Source organism: Pteropus alecto, unplaced genomic scaffold (assembly GCF_000325575.1).
Source record: "Pteropus alecto unplaced genomic scaffold, ASM32557v1 scaffold164, whole genome shotgun sequence".
NCBI lineage: Eukaryota > Metazoa > Chordata > Mammalia > Chiroptera > Pteropodidae > Pteropus > Pteropus alecto.
Genome location: NW_006439568.1, coordinates 10,371,795 through 10,390,208, shown reverse-complemented (window position 1 = coordinate 10,390,208; position 18,414 = coordinate 10,371,795). Strand labels below are relative to the sequence as shown.

The 18,414-nt window shown below is 34.7% G+C and overlaps 1 protein-coding gene across 1 annotated transcript in view; it reads right to left on the bottom strand.

Moving 5' to 3' along the window:
* The window catches only part of TRPS1 (transcriptional repressor GATA binding 1), a 189,710-nt gene that overhangs the window by 149,879 nt on the left and 21,417 nt on the right, over positions 1–18,414 (bottom strand). Inside the window, exon 4 of the mRNA XM_015592941.2 lies at positions 4,209–4,812. Within this exon, the coding sequence (XP_015448427.1) occupies positions 4,209–4,812 (604 nt within the window). The remainder of the gene's footprint in view (positions 1–4,208; positions 4,813–18,414) is intronic.

The following is an 18,414-nucleotide window of genomic DNA, read 5'->3' as shown; positions in this document are numbered from 1 at the left end:
CTGGCTCAACTTGGAAAGCAACTCCAGCAGCCCATAGCTGAACATCTCTGCCAAAACCAAGCAGTAAAAAATGTGCACCTTAAAACGGACAAATGTCCTGAATAAACTTACACTGGAAATTAAAATCTCTCCCAAAGAGATTTATTTTTCCCCAAGATACATGAAGAATGTGGGCTGATAACAATGATGTTTGAACCTGGGGAAGAATCAGAGCCTATAAGCTATTTGACTACAACATTTTGATCTGACAAATGACATGGGGAAGTTTACCTTAATGCTGATTTGCCAATAAGCCACCATAAACTCCAGATTTATCAACTAATCTTAACTATACTTCTGTGATTCATTAACAAAAAAATGCATCTGATACTGGCAAATCTTTGTGAAATATAACGACAGGTCTTTTGTTTCTATTAACATGGTTATCGGTTAAAAGATAAAGTTTTCTATGTTATAAAACCCAAACTAAAAAGTCAAATACAAGAATGAAATCTAGAATTTCTTATCCAGAAAATAATAAGATGAATACAGTTGCATCTGCACAAGTCTACCTAACTAAATAAATAAATATCTTTGTGCAAATACACATTACAGAAAAAAGTTTGGAAAGGGCACATAACTGTACTGAGTTCTGACTACACTATATTGTTTAATTTAAAATGAGAAAGAAACATCTACTTGAACATATAAAACCAATTAAGTTTTGCTTTTAGCACAGGCAATATTAAATATGTTAACCTCTTCACAGAGCCAAATTTTAACTTTAAATGAAAACACTGCATTTTCAAAACATTTCCAGGAGGTTTTTCATGTTTTATGACGTTTTCATATAAATGTCAACTACTTCTAGCGAAGAGTCTAAAAGCTTTAATATTTCTTCCTACTCACAAAAGAAAAAAAAAAAGACAATGATTTTATTAAACTGTTTGTAGTTGATACACAGGAAAAACCTAATTTTCATAAAGCAATTCACAAGATAAGGCTTATGTTAACATGCTCCCTGCCACCCAAAGCACAATGGTCAACATGGGTCACATACGCAATTTACATTTGTTATAACAAGATCAATTCCATACTAACAACAAGGAAAAAGTATAAAGGCACTCACTGATACAAAAATATATAAATGAATTGTTATTAAACACAAAATTAAAAGCTGAACACTTACCTATGCAAAAGAAAAAAAACAATATTTCGAGTCTTTAGCTCCTCTCTGTGAGTCTTATAGTTCCTTTCTCCCCTTGAGTACAGTAAGATTTCATAACTAAAGCCACTTAAAAAACTTGTATCACAAAGACCAATATTCTGAAAACAATGTAATGATGTGCTTTGTGGCATGATCCTAACTACATTCAGCCTACTCTTTAAAAATGTTTTTGTTATTTACCAGCACAGTGTTGAATTCTTTTAAATTAATATTTTCTGCTGGAAAAATTTTCCATATTAATTCTTAATATCATTCTGTATAGTAGTTAAAGAAAACAGCCAATTTGTTTACTGTTAGTTTTAGAAACTGTACGTACAAATGTATTTACAAATACATTTGCCCTATTAATGCTATATTGTATGCATTATTTAATTAAAAATCACTTTTAAAACATATTTTCCATTTCTTAAATTGCCTACTATAGCTAAATAAACATGCCAAATAGCAAGGTAATTTCAAGATCCATTCTACCATTTAAACTCAAATATGAATATAATATTCTATAGGTATATATTTACACAGACCACTGAAATTTCATTCAAAACATGTAAATTTTGTTTGCATATTTCAATTGTATATTTATAACATTTTACTGGGCACCTTCAGTACTAACTAGACCTCTACAATTACAAATTTAAAGTATTTTGTTTTTATCTTTAGTAAAAATGATGGTGATACTCTGTTGGGTTTTCCGTGACTGATGGCAAGAGGAATAAACCGAGAAGTATAAATTTGCTATGATAACTCTGTGAAACCAATTTCTACCACCAGAGTAAATTTCTTGTCAATTTCACAATCAGAATGGACTCCTCCTCTTAATTCTCTTAGGTATCTTAAAGAGATGATCAGTTAAGATATGTGTACCTTAAAAATTTTAATTCAGTTAATAACATTAACTATTTCACGATAAATTAAATTAGCTGTACTTCCTTTTTCCAAATATCCAATAAAACTGATGACTTCCAAAAGCACTATTTAAATACAATGAAATGTAAATTTTAAAGATTCAAATTTTACTAAAATCACAGAAAAATGATCCAAGACTCTTTCAAATATGTATATTTTTTCTCCTCTTTTTTTTGTCAGCTCTTATAATTGAGTAGATGATAGCCTTGGGGATCACAAATCTTATGGTTAGGAAGTCTCCTGTTCTCCGTACAACATAGTAAGCAGTCTCTTGCTAAAGGTTTCCTACTTCAGCAGCTAATGTAGAGGAACTGAAAAGACAGTTGAAATGATGCAACAGAAACTTGAAGTCAGGGAATTAAGGAAGTGGAGGAACTGAGAAAAACAATTCTTTAGAAAAGTATTATCTCCCTCTGCTTGCCGGTTCAGGTTTTAGACTTCAATGACTAATAAATGATCATTCCAAATTCTTAGTGCATACAAATGGCAGAAAAAGTAATATTCCAGAAACAGTTTAAAAGAGTCAAACAATTTGGAATCCAATGAAGATGTCATGGATGAAAACAATTTTAAAGGGGGGGGCAGGGAAAGGATGGGGAGCTCTAGTGATGGAGAGAGGTAAGGCACCCAATCACACCATGCTCTCATGATGCAATACAAAATTTAAAAACCTAGGACTACGTGTCATTCCTGCCTTATAACCAGAATCCATAAGAGCCACTTGCAACCAGAAGAGTCCTGACATGGTAAGAAAATAACCAGCATTTACAATTATAAAAATGCAGTTCCATATGTATTTATCTGAAAGAAGCTCCCTGAACTGAAAACCTTCGTGAAGGTCACAGGAACTATATTTCTCTTCTTTCCAAAGATATTTATAATAAACTTGCTTCTTCTCTGTAGGACTGATTCACAGTGTACAGGGGGCGTCACCTTTTCTGCATTCAAGCCCTTCTCTTAGTTCCAGGGCATGACTACAGGCAGGAGAAGTAACAGCTTTTATAATTGACAGTGACCTCTAAGGGGCGTTTCTCACCTCCACTGAAGAATACCTGAGTAGCACAGATAGGCTTCAGAGAACCGGCAGGAAATGAGAGCAGAGTGGCCAAGCAGACATTGGAAAGAGCAATTTTTCTCCCCAGAATACATCCGGAGAGAACCTGTGGTCTCTCACCTACAGGTCAAAGCATCTGGCTGGCTAAACTTTATTTCCTAACCGGCTCTTTTGTTATGGTTAGCTGGTTTCTTATCCTTCCTTAGATGCATGAACAAAGCTTGAAATCATCAAGAAACTCCAAACTTTCCAAAGAGTCAAGGTGAAATGTTGAAGCAGTGATGCCTTAGGCAAAAAGCAAGCATCACTTATTGCGAGTTTGTGAATTTTCAAAATCTAAACTATTTCTTGACAATTGCTGAGTCCATACAGCATGAAGAGAGCAATCAAGGATCTTTTCTTACTCAGGTTTTGTTTTGTTTTTCCTCATGGGACTATGTCTCCCTCCCTAAATGAGCCCTATAATATGCTCTTTATGCCATTCACACTTAGGTCTATCTCATTTTTTTTTTTCCCCTCTTGGCAGCTAAACATCAATAAGCATTGTCATTTATACATATTTACACTGTGAGTTTAAAAAACAAAAACACTACATTTCTGTATTAACATCTCAACAAGGGCTTTGCATTCTTAGCAATTTAAATCTCTGCTAATTTCCCTATTCGCCGTGCACTGTGTCACATCACCTTAAGATTTAAAAGTAATACAGTTATTTTAATGTAATAGGTGTGTATCTATCCTTCTGGGACCTCCCCTCTCCAAATGTGGCCTCGCTGTTTCACATAATCACCAGGAATGATTAACCAACATTCGAGCAGTGACAAACGAGGGACTGCCCACCACTGTATCAAGTATGTTTACAGGACACACAAACACACTTGAGCTATTTTCTGCCACTTCATCCTGATAAGTATAAATCCCCAGACTGATACACATCATTTTGTTCCCCTTGGTAAAAACCATGATTCTAAATCTAGAGAATGCACGTTTCCCTCATTTTCCCTTCGAAGATATAGGAATTAAAAGATTAAACCTTCCTACCCGTAACAGCGACTGGGATTCATCCTTGGACTTGTTCTCTGCCGGAGCAGGATACTGCTGCGTGAGGGCTCCAGACTTCTCTCCGCCAGCGGACACCCCCGGCAGGAACGCCTTGGTCTCCACGGCCAAGCCATAAAGGGGGCGCGCCAGGTGGGCAGCCTCTACATTGGGGCTATCCCTTAGAGTCTTGGTCTGCTCTTGGGTGCTGGTCACAGGCGTCAGAAGCCCCAGGCTTGCTTGAGTGTAGGATGGACTGCCACGTAGGATGTCTGCCCCTCTCCAAGTCATGTTGCGAAGGTCGTCACTTGAACTCTCAGTCCAAACTTTTTCTTTTAGCCCATCCTTATCTTCTAGCTTCTCCCTCTTCACTGCACTCTCGGAAACTGACTCTCCCATTTTAGAGTCTGGATTGAGCAGACTGTAGACCTTGAGATCAATTTTGGGCTCCTCCTTGATGGTGGATATGGCCTGACCGTCCTCTTCGCCATTGGCTGTAGTGGTGTCCTGTTCCTGGCAGTGAACAGTGTTGAAGTGTTCCAGTAGTGACTGAGTATCGGCAGCTGTGAAACTACATTGACGGCATTTGTAGCAGCTGTGTGCTCTCCTGCAGGAGAAGAAAATGGTCATGGGAAATCTAACATTCGGAAGGGCTTTTTAAAAGAATTTTCTTTAAGCGCCTGAATTTTATCTCATGCAATGGAACAGGTAGAATGAAATATGATATTCTCAACATCCCAAAATTGGAATGTAATTAATTGGCACTTTCAGTTCTACATAAAGAATGTCATTCTCTTTTGTTATATTAGCAATACCAAGTATATAGACACACACATACACTTACGTGCATACACTCCAGCCAATTCACATTTAAAATCGGTGTGGTTGCTTTACTATTGAATGACCTGCTCTGTTCGTTTCACCACAACTGGATAATCGTCGAGTCTATATTATTTAAGTAGATATTCATGTTTTTAAACCTGTTTTCCTCAGTGGACTTTCACTTTCTGTTTATTTAAATTAAATTGAGATTTTTTTCACTATAAATATACCTCCATTTGTGATGCTGAAGTGCTTCGTACAGCATTTACATATATTAAAATAGATTCTACCTCATTACAATGTTCTTTTCTATCAGAAACTTTAAATCCATTTAGTTAATGAAATACGGTTAGCTGATCTACATAACCTAGTAAATAAGATGTACTAGAAGCTCAAGATTTTGCTAAACAAATTCTATCTGTAAGAACTTATGAACATTCAACAAATTGTCTATTACGTATCAAGAAGCATGACAAGTGCTGTACAGATAAATTGAGAGTGCGTGTGAATCTATGTTAATATGTGTGTGTTTTCTCTTAAAAGTCATAGAACAAGATCCTATTGTTTCATTTCATAGAATCTTCTGCTGTTAAAGACAGAAGTATAACTGTTACAACAGGACAAATGTTTGATTAACAAAGAACAGAGGCACTGTATCCTAAAAGGCATCTCAAAAAGGTACACAAATGATTCGTAATGAGGCATACTTGCTTTAACTAGAAGCCCTGTATGGCTCTCTAAATAAATACTATGTAGAACACTTGTGCTCTACCATGTTATGTTAGGAGTTATCAAGTTAAATAACAGAAAAAATTTTAAGAGCTATTACTTAGAGCCAGTGCAAAATGTGTGTGTGTGTATGAGTGTGTGTGCGCGCGCGCGCACGTGTGTGTATAAAACTGCAGATAATCATCACAATATTACTTTGCCAGATACGGTGTACATATTGGTGAATAAAAGACATAGTCCTTATCCATCTGGTGATTAGAGTCTAGTCAGGAAAGACAACTTCACATCAGACTAAAATACATAAGTACAAAGAGTGACATGCTATAAATTAAATCGGTATGATGGTAACGGGGTGGAAAGTCTGCTTAAGGTAGTCAGGAAGGTCTTTCTGAGGGAGACGTATAAACACAAAGGATGAAAATTCACTATTCTAGTCGGAGGAGGAAGAAGGGGAAAGGAAGCTCATTCTAGCAAGTCTGAGGTACTGAAAAGAGGCCATTGCTACTTTGGAAGAATAAATAACAAGCGGAATCATATCCATCAACAAGCTGGGAGGGTCAGAGGTTTGTTGAGTATGGTAAGGGAGAGGATACAGTCACAGGTTAAGGGAAGCAACTGCAGGTTATAAGCAGAGGAGGAGCTTGGTGAACTGTACATTTTAATCGCTCTGGAACTGTGATAGTTTCTGTATCGAGTAACTTCACTCCCTAATGAGACCTGTCTGATGGCTGAAAATCCAAAAGAATGTTCCCATTTGTGGAAGCAAAGTTCAAAATCATTATGACATGTAACAAAATCTCAGCCAATATTTGTTGAGAGTACTTAATGCAGTGCATATTCATCTTCTTATCATGGATATTTAACTCTTACTTTTTACAGAATATTGTTTTCACTCCTTTCTCCCACTTGTCTTCATTGTTTAAGTAATAAAGATAAAGCAAAAGAAAATACAACAAATAATATATAAAATTGATTTTTTGATGAATTGACCATAAAAACATAATACAAAAATTTCTCAAGCGGAAGAAGCCTGATCCTTAAGAAACGAACATCTATCACCAAAAGTAAGAATCTTGCCACCAATGTTGAGGCCAGAAAAACCAAAAACATGATTAAGATCAGAACGGACAACAGACAAGACCTAAAATCTAAGATGTATAGTTCAGGGAACCGCATCCAAAGACCTTTCCTCCCAAAACTACATTCAAGTATGATCCAATGAGAGAATAATCTCCTAAACTCAAAAGTATATCAAAAACTTGTTATATTTATGAAGCTCAATTTTGCATACAAAAGTGGATGATGTATCAGAATGGTTAAAGCTCAAAACATGCCTAAGAAACACCCTGCTGAAGATGTATCACATAATCTAATGAGTCGTGAAAATTAAAAAACAAACAAACTTCAGGAAGCGCATTCCCAAGCTCTGGTCCTGGTTGACCTTCACCTCCAGATAGATCTAATGAGCTCACTGTCCACTGTGCCAGCAAGTTTGGAGTTGCCCTGACATGGCAGGATTTCTGAAATCTGTGATGGGACCCTTGCCTATAAATTAAGGCTATAAATTGCCACTGGTACTTCTACCGAAACTGGTAGCTCTGGAACAAAACTTCTAAAGAACTACAGTGATACTATTTCAAGAAATAAAGATGATATATTATTATTAAGACAACAAGAAGTGAGAAAGTACCAACACAGAAGAGAAGAAATACAAGATTCTAGAGAACTGCACGACAAAATCATTTTAAAATGGCAGACTCACAGTTCTTATTGGAAGAGTAACTTAGTTTACTTAAGGATGTGCCTCTAGAAACAGAAAACCTGATTTTTAATCTTGGCTTTGTATTTTACTATATATGTAACTTTGAATAATTTACTGAACCTGCCTCAATTTCCTCATCTAAAAAATGAAAATAATAGTGTCTCCCCATAGGGTTTTTGTGAAGATTAGGTAAATAACACTCACATTAAGTAAACAAGTACTTAAGGGTTAACCTGTTGTTTGCCCTTCTTCCTACAAAAACCGTCTGTTTGCTTGACCCCCTGGATGGGATGTTGCTTGATTGATGGATTGCTTAATTAAAGCCAATTAGATCTTCAAATTTATTCAGTTGAATTTTGTTCTTTAACACCAATATATATCCTAAAATTAAATGAAGCCCCTTCTTCAATGTGAATCTGTATTATGTGTTCTTTGTGCAAATTAAACTTACACACTGGTGTTTTGGTATCATTCGTTTCCATTCTCCCATGTACCTTAACTATGACAGACATCATTTTTAAAACCAAGTTGATTTCCTAGAAGATCCTTTGCTTTAAGACTTTGCCAGGTAGAATACATTCTATGCCTTTTCTACTTGACCTTGTTGTGTTTAATGGCCTGAAAGATTCAGCAGTTTAGCAGTTTACTGCCTAATTGTGAAGCTTTACTCTTTTTTTTTCATTGAGTGGCAACACCCAGAATCTTAATGTTCTAAATAACAAAAATAGAATGAGCTTTACCTATGTTTTACTAAAGTCTGGGAGTTGGGGATATCTTGTGAGTGTGTTCATTAAGGTGGTTTAGAGCCACAATATATCTGGTAATGTAGCTAAGTAATTAAGATTACATACCTTTGATATTTACTTATGGTGCAATCTAGAAAGATCTTGAGCCATCCCACACCTTCTCCAAATAAAAATAAATGCATCCAACCCCTACCTATTATTTGACTGGTACTTCCACCTCGACATACAAGGCCCTAGGCCCCTGCCCGACAATAAATTCATCACGAAGTATCACACTCTGAGACACAGTGTCTGGGCTTCTAGGTTGTCTAGTTTCAAGCTCCTGTCTCACTGAACAACCTCCTGACTCCTTGCAGGTCTCAGCAAGAGCTGCTCGGGTCTGCCTCACAGAGGAGCCCCTGATCCAACCAACCTAGGTGAAACCTTCCATGAAACGGATGCTGGAGAACTGTCAGAATCCAGAGAATGCTGGGGATTGGGTGTAAAGCAAAAAAGAAAACAGAAATTAGAGAGAGATGTTTTCAGTGAGAACCAGGTTTTATGTTGAAAAGGAAAACACATTTTAACAGGAAGGATATTAAAATAAGGTGGTAATAACAAGCTCAACTCACACACCTTTTCTTTTGAAGAGTTCAAAGCACTCACATGTCTCTGATCTCACATTCCACTGAAGCTTTAGAAAGCCCATATGACAGATAGTAAAATGGAGAAATCGTGACTTGTCCATTGAGTCTACGTCAAGTCAAGAATACAGGGCTTCTATCTCCCAAATCAATGTTCTCTTTTTCTATCTTCTGCTGCCTAATTTTTTAACTGTATACAAAATTAAATGAAATTACTGACAGTATGGAAAATCAAAACATGGGGAACGCAAAATGAAAACATGAGAGGATGAGAAAGGTCTTCTGACAGAAAAGAGACTAAAAGCAATGGTCTGTAAAACAGGCCATGTGCTGCGCCGAAACTTAAGGAGTTTCTTAGCAATATATGGTCCAAGGCTGAATCAGAATCACCTGGGCATAACCAAGGAGTCTGAATTTTTAACAAGGTCCTCAGGTGACACCAATGCGGGGGCCAGCATCAATATTAGTAGATATATCATGGTTCTAACAACTCAGTAAACACATTCATAAGACATTCTCCAACCTCCAAGTCATTAATAAAACACAGGTAATGCCCTTATGAGGTTATTTAGAATCTTAAGATTCTGGTACTACTATTAATGAAAAGACAGTAAAGCTTGACAATTAAGCAATAAACTGCTAAACTGCTCAATTAATCAGGAAACTGCTAAACTCTCTCAGGCCATTGAACAGCTTAGATGAAGCGAAAAAGGTAATTTGCGACTTAGTGCTCTACAGACCTGAAGGACTGCTTTCTCCCTATAGCATTAGTCTTAAATAAATGACAGGAAAATATATTTAAAAGACAACATTAATCCACTTTCATTATAAACTTTTCAACAACCTATATTAACATCTAGAGCACTGCTTCTCAAATTCTAACATGCATAGGAATCACCTGAGAATCTTGTTAAAATTTAGATTCTGATTCCGGAAGTCCGGGTTCAACCTGATATATGGTATTTCTTACAAGCTCCCAGATGCTGCCGATGCTGTCAGTCCCCAGACTACACATTAAGTAGCGAGAATTATGAAGCCATGGTCAGAGATAACTTCAAGATGGGTATTAGTCTGGAATGAACTCTCAGTCTACATACTCAGTACTGGATTAAACATTCCCAAATGAATTCTTTATGATGGGCAATAACACATACTTCTGAGAGTCAACACTAACAGCTTCCTAAGTTAAAACTACAGACATGACATTGTCAAGCATAATCTCAAAACAGTAATTCATATTTTTTATTTTAACTGTTTGGAGATCATCTTCCAATATTCTTTAGTGCCACAACAATTATCCCACAACAATCACACAAAGTAAGTATTTCCATCCCTACTTCACAGAACAAAAACCTGAAGCACAGACAAGTCAATTCACATAAAATAATACGGAGGGCACTAAACAGTATCTTAACTCTTGTCCAGGGTTACTCTTTTATGTCTGTTGTTTGGTACTTGGTGCAATGTTACTAGCTTATTCAGGAATTAAATCCTGAAAGATTTAGGCAGATTCTCTGATGTGTGTCATTCTCTCAATAACGACAGAGAAGACCTTCAATATGATAACGTGTCCTCAAAGAATAAAAATAGAAGATTTTGATCCCTAGTATAAGAAACATAACTCAATAATAATAAAAGTTTAGTTATTGTGAAAGCCTGTTAGTTTGGACTCCTCTCTAACCTATGAAATGTGCTTCATTTTATTAGCATTAATATGAAAACCTCGAAAAAGTGTTCAGGGAATTTTTTCTCTATTTCTCTACACCCACCTTAACCACCTTCGGATCCACAAAGACTTCCCAAATGACTCAACCCAAGTGTAAACCTAGCATTTCTCTGTGCTACTCTAAAACTGTCTTCCTCTGAGCATTTTTTCCACATTGCCATTTATTAAAATCCTGTGTTAGTCTTACTTTGCAGTTATATTATAATTGCCTTAAAATCAAGATCAAAGCTCACACAGCTCTGTATCCCCCGCACCAACCTGACCCAGAACATCCAGTCATTCAGTAAGTATCATACTAAAGGAATGAATCTGTGAGGAAGAAGAAACTTTCCTCTACCCTCAAGGTTCTTTTGGCTCGTCTAATAATCAAGTAGGCACAAGACAGATTAGGAAGAGAAAATAATGCAATTTGATACACACATACATATGGGAACTCTCTATACACGAGAGAGTTAGAGACCCCCCACACAAATCAGGAAACTGCTAAACTCTCTCAGGCCATTGAACAGCTTAGATGAAGCGAAAAAGGTAATTTGCGACTTAGTGCTCTACAGACCTGAAGGACTGCTTTCTCCCTATAGCATTAGTCTTAAATAAATGACAGGAAAATATATTTAAAAGACAACATTAATCCACTTTCATTATAAACTTTTCAACAACCTATATTAACATCTAGAGCACTGCTTCTCAAATTCTAACATGCATAGGAATCACCTGAGAATCTTGTTAAAATTTAGATTCTGATTCCGGAAGTCCGGGTTCAACCTGATATATGGTATTTCTTACAAGCTCCCAGATGCTGCCGATGCTGTCAGTCCCCAGACTACACATTAAGTAGCGAGAATTATGAAGCCATGGTCAGAGATAACTTCAAGATGGGTATTAGTCTGGAATGAACTCTCAGTCTACATACTCAGTACTGGATTAAACATTCCCAAATGAATTCTTTATGATGGGCAATAACACATACTTCTGAGAGTCAACACTAACAGCTTCCTAAGTTAAAACTACAGACATGACATTGTCAAGCATAATCTCAAAACAGTAATTCATATTTTTTATTTTAACTGTTTGGAGATCATCTTCCAATATTCTTTAGTGCCACAACAATTATCCCACAACAATCACACAAAGTAAGTATTTCCATCCCTACTTCACAGAACAAAAACCTGAAGCACAGACAAGTCAATTCACATAAAATAATACGGAGGGCACTAAACAGTATCTTAACTCTTGTCCAGGGTTACTCTTTTATGTCTGTTGTTTGGTACTTGGTGCAATGTTACTAGCTTATTCAGGAATTAAATCCTGAAAGATTTAGGCAGATTCTCTGATGTGTGTCATTCTCTCAATAACGACAGAGAAGACCTTCAATATGATAACGTGTCCTCAAAGAATAAAAATAGAAGATTTTGATCCCTAGTATAAGAAACATAACTCAATAATAATAAAAGTTTAGTTATTGTGAAAGCCTGTTAGTTTGGACTCCTCTCTAACCTATGAAATGTGCTTCATTTTATTAGCATTAATATGAAAACCTCGAAAAAGTGTTCAGGGAATTTTTTCTCTATTTCTCTACACCCACCTTAACCACCTTCGGATCCACAAAGACTTCCCAAATGACTCAACCCAAGTGTAAACCTAGCATTTCTCTGTGCTACTCTAAAACTGTCTTCCTCTGAGCATTTTTTCCACATTGCCATTTATTAAAATCCTGTGTTAGTCTTACTTTGCAGTTATATTATAATTGCCTTAAAATCAAGATCAAAGTTCACACAGCTCTGTATCCCCCGCACCAACCTGACCCAGAACATCCAGTCATTCAGTAAGTATCATACTAAAGGAATGAATCTGTGAGGAAGAAGAAACTTTCCTCTACCCTCAAGGTTCTTTTGGCTCGTCTAATAATCAAGTAGGCACAAGACAGATTAGGAAGAGAAAATAATGCAATTTGATACACACATACATATGGGAACTCTCTATACACGAGAGAGTTAGAGACCCCCCCACACATAAGAGGTTCAGGGGCAGAAAGGAAACGAGTATGTAAGACAGGGCTGAGCTAAGGTTGAGGTACGGTGCTGTGGGAGCTGCAAAGGTAACTGCAGAACAGTAAGAAGAGCAGATGTTTAGTAAATAGAAGTATGTTCTCCTTAATACTCTCCCATTACCGGCAAGCTCTTAAATTCCAGTTCTTCCATGTAGTCAAGGGAGGGGCTCGAGCTCCTCCTGAACCTGAAGTTAAAGTTGCCCTTAGCTTAGAACAATCCACACACCCGAGCAGCACATTTCGGGGTGATTAGATCTGAAATCCCACAAACCACTACAGCTCTCAGAGAGTTCTGGTTTTAAGAGGCAGAGCCAGAAAGTGGCAGAGAAATATTAAGATGTACATAGATATTTTGCAGATGGTATATTTTAAGTGGTTCTCTGAATAAACTCTTCATTATTTACAAACTCCTAGAACTTCTGGTTATATTAAGTCAAACTAATTTAAAGGGCACTACAAATATATGTTTTACATTAATTTAAATTCTATACTCTCCTGACAACTCGATAACAAACACTCTCCTCATACTAGATGTCATTTTGTACTTCTCCCCAGCATAAGATTGCCGGATAAAACACAGGACACCCAGTTAAAATTCAATTTCACATAATAAACAAAAAATATTTTAGTATAAATATGTCCCGTGCAATATTTGGGCTATATGTAGACAAAATCTCAATATGTGCCATCCAACATTTTAGACAATGAGGACATGAATCAAAGAAACTTTGATTAACCAGCTAAATCATCCTTTGACGCCAGAGAAAACTACATCAAGCTTCCTCAAAAAAGCCTAATTGTACTTAATTCAAGTGACTTAAAATCTCTGTGAGAAGAGATATTTTATTCCTTATCTTACTTGACAGAGTTTTCATGCGCTATAAAAAGCATTTATTTCAGATCCATCCATATTTCAATGCACAGTGGCCTTTTATCCGAACAGTACCATCTCATTCATTAGTAGAGATAAAAGTATTTTCATAATTCATAAAGGGCTGTGGTTTCTTAGATTCTGAAAACATCAGCTAAAAGATGCTACTCTTTTTTACTCTAATACATTTCTAATTTCATAGTATACCAGCCCAAGGTACATGTGAAGTCAGCTCTGAGCAACACTTTGTTTTTCTCCTATAAATGTTAACTTTCAGAAATTTAGGCCATCACTTGAAAAGGTCTCCTTTACCGAGTAACAGTATTTCACTTTCAATAGTTTTTACCACAGTTTTTCTTCTTCAATGATTAAAAAGAAAGCAAAGTAAATGAATAAGTCATAAATACCAATAAATTAGACTTTGAAAGTTATTTTTTGGTAATTATGGAATCAGATACCTACAGATAAAATGTCACAGAAAAGGAGTAAATGAAGGTGATTTAATTTAGACACAGGTCAGTAGATTTGACATCTAATAATCATTTTTGTAATATATACTTTGTTGTCACAAAGGTCTACACATGTGGCACTTGAGATTACTGACGCTGTAGAATGATGGAATGAAAATCAGGTCACAAGAGTACCTCAGGGACAAAGACAAAAAAAGAACTCCAGGTGGATAACCGTATCGATCAACTTTTAGAAGTTAGAAATACAACATTCAGCCTTAGTGAAGTACAGAAGAGCAGTCTACAAAATAAAATCTAAAACAAATTGAAAGTCAGAATGAATAAAATTCCATTCAATCCACTCATCTTCTATTTTTAAGATGAAATCATCTGATTAGTATTTATTCATTTGGTCTGACTGATTTTTTTAAGGGGGGTGTGAGCTCATTTCATCTTCAAGTGGTAGGAAAAAATACAACTAATGTCATATCTGAAAATTTTAAGTTATAATTAATTTTCGAGAAGAAGCTATCCCCTACAAAATAGAGAAAGAGAAAGATGAGCCTTCCCATAAAATTAAAAAGAGAAAGATGAGCCTTCCCATAAAATTAAAGTAAACAAGAAATGGGAAATAATTTATAGAAACTAATATGAAATGGAAATCATGGCTAAAATTGATTTTATTTCAAGACTTGGTAACTGTTCTTATACAGTCTTCAGGACCATTAAATCTGAAATTTCTAATAAATAACGTATACAAATAAAGGTAGTGCAATTGTGGGTTATTTTCTTGATGGAGTTTAATACCCTAGGTAATGTTTCTTATCACAGTGGGGATTTTCAACTTGAACTATTATGTTCATTTCAGGATATTAACAGGCAAGTGATTTATTAGATATTGTTTAAAAGAACATGTCCTATAACATACACAATTCTAAATGTAACCATCATGGTCCTCACCCTTTTAGAAACTGTACTAATGCACCGTGTACTTGGCTTTTTCAGATGTGTTGATAATTAAGTTCTTTTCTTAAAATCTGTTCTTCAGAATTAGCAGAGCACACAGTCCATGTTCTTTTACAGAGCTCTTTGAAGAGACTGAGCAGTAACTACATTAATTTGACCAGCTACTATATCCAATGTTATTTCCTTCAGCCTGAGTTATATATTTTATGTTTAAAAGATTTAAACACTATTTAAAATCTTTAAATGCTTTCAGAAATCTCCAAACAGATGCTTGTCATCATATGCACTACCAAAATGTATATATATTTTTCCACATTCTAGAGAACAATTTGGTAGATGATTATAAAATGATTTTTAAGTACTTCTTTAATAATAAGGAAGATTGAAGATTTATTCAAATATTTATTGGACATGTGTATTGATGAGAATTGATGCCCATTTTCATTTTAAAATTGTATCATATAATATTAATCACACACTCACATTATATATATATTCATTATATATATGATAATATAGCATTAGCATGTTAATCACACACCCATATTTTATATATATGTGTGTATATACACATACATTTTATACACACACACACACACACACACACACACATATCTAGGCTTCCAAAAAACTAGAACATAATCATAGAATTATACAATATGATTAGAAATAAACTGCTCTCTCTATATAAAAATATCTATTGTGTGTGCACATATATAGAGAATAACATATAGAGAGAAATATAATAATATTCATGCTACAGTTCAATATATGTATAAGAACATATGGATATATATGGTATAATATGAATAGATGCATTTAGTTTCATTTGGCTAGTTTTTGAACTTACATAAAATAGTTTCTGGCTTCAAACAGTCCTCTTCAATTTGTTTTTAATCAATGAAAATTACACTTACGTGATTCATCCATGTTATATTCAACTGCCATTTATTCAAATTCACTACTGTAATATATTCCGCTGTATGAGAAAAATCTACAAATAACTTAATTAACCTCTTGTGAATGGTTGGGATTTTTTTCCTGTTTATTTTTGTTTTCGATTTTTGTTTTGGTTGCTTGCTCTTTCAATATACTACTGTGAACCTTTTTGCACATTACCTAGTTTACCCGACAAAGACATTTTCTTCTGAGGAGTGAAATTATGCGGTCATGGGGATATGAGCATCTTATGTTGCTAGAATTTGCCAAATTTACTTCATAAGGTAATATGCACTGAGCATTACCACCTCTTATAATATTTCTTGTCTTAACATCTATGTTTTCTGAGATTAATAAAGTGACCTCGTTTTTTCTTTGATTAGTATTTGCCTTATGTAAGTTCATCTATCCTCATCTTTTTGTTATTGAAGTCTAAGTAAAAGAATATGTTTTATGTGGCATTGTTTTTCTGAAATCTGATTTTCTTTTTTTGCTTCATATGTGTCAATTTTCCTAAGTACTTTATATCTGCTTTCCAGCACATGCATTCTCTAATTGTTAAGTGCAGAACTGATAAATTTTGATTAAATCGAGTTTGTTAATTTGTTTTTCAAATCATTTTATATTTTGAAAAACTTTTTTCTGTTCAACCTTTAATAAGAGAGGTTTCCGAAAATTTACAATTATGGTTGTGGTTTGTCGTGTTTTTCCTGCAATTTTCAATTAATGTTTGCTTTATGTATATATTTATTTTTATTTTATATATTTAGAATTGTTATATCTCCCCGAAGAACTGAACCTCTCATCATTATGCAATGGCTTTTTCTTCATATGCTTCCTGTCTTAAAATCTAAACTGTATGAGATTAATAAAGCTATCTCAATTTTCTTTTGGTTTTGATTTGTTCTAATAACTCAGTCTATTTTTTCTTTTCAAACTCTCTATGTATCGTGCAAACAGCTTATATTTTAATTTTCTTTTAAACAAGTCTGATAATACCTTTTAGGTGGACAGTTTAATCCACAGAGGTTCATTTAAATTTTTGATATCTGAACTTTTCTTTTTAACATCTTACTTTTGAAATTCTATTTGTCCAATTTTTCCCATGTATCCTCTCATGCCATTAAAAAAAAAAAAAAGACTGAATTTTATGGGTGTTTTTTATTTTGTTATTCCATTTTTTTCCTGCTATAGCTTTGGAATTCGTGTACTCATTTCCTATTCTTTCATTGGTTATCCTTAAAATTTTCCAAATATGCATAATAGTCTTAACTCACTAACTCTAGACACTTCAAGCACCTTAGAACAACTTAATTCTGATCATTTTCTCCGCAAACTTACATAATAGTATCACCCAGTATTTTAGTCTGTCCCTTTTTTCTGCATATATAGGCATTCTACAGTTGTTTAAATTTATTCATGTTCTCTGTTCTTTGCATTTGTAAAAATGTCTTTGCTCTTATTCTTGGAAGATAGTTGACAGACAATATTAGGTTGACTTTTTTGTTCTTTTACGCAACTCTGAGTAGTATCCCTACCTCTTCCATTACCATTGTGATAAAAAGTTGGCTGTTAACCTAATTCTCTTTTCTGAGTGGTTACGTTGTTTTCCTCCAGTTGCTCTAAAAGACCTCTCTGCTTTGGCATTTTAACTTTTACAACAATATGTCTATGACTGAATTTACTTGTATATATCCTGCTTAGTATAAGCTATGCTTTCTTGTATCTGTCTATTTATGTCTTTTATCAGTTTTAGAAAATCTTTTGCCATTATCTGTTCAAATACTAATTCCCTATCTTTCGTTATCTATATTATTTTTTTTTCTTCTGGGGCTCTAATTAGATGCATGTCAAAACAGCTTATTATATTTTCATATCTTACTATACTTGTGTTAGCATCCCTTCCCCTCTTAATATTCTGATTAATGTCTCCAGATTTAACTTCTGATTAACTCATTTGCTTTCTATCATTCACTGTTATTTAATCTATCCATATGTTTTATATTTCGATAACTATATTTGCAACTCAAAAAATACAATTTATTTCTCTTTTGATTATTCCTGGTCATGTGTAATCTCATATATTATGATCAATCTGTTAGTCTAATTTTCATTTCTTTAAACATTTATTATTATTTTATAACTGAAAACTACTATATCTGAAGTCTCGGGGTATCTAAAGCTATTATTTACATTTTCTACTGATTTTACATATGGTGGTTTATATCTCTGTCCATATGAAGAATTTTTATAATAGTTAGCACATAGAAGGTTTATTTTAAGCCAAAAATTATCATGGAGGTGAAAATGAGAGTACACTCCTATAGACAAATTTGTGTTTACTTCTGACAGGAATCAGAGGAAGGCACTAATGTAGAATCATCTTCAAGGTGCCAGTTTAAAGTCAAAGCCCAATTCTGAACACTCTCTCCACTAGTGACTCCAGACTTAGTCTCCTGACCAACTGCAACACCAATATTGGCAACCTCACATTCCATGATTGTTAGTCACTTCTCTCCAGTTTCA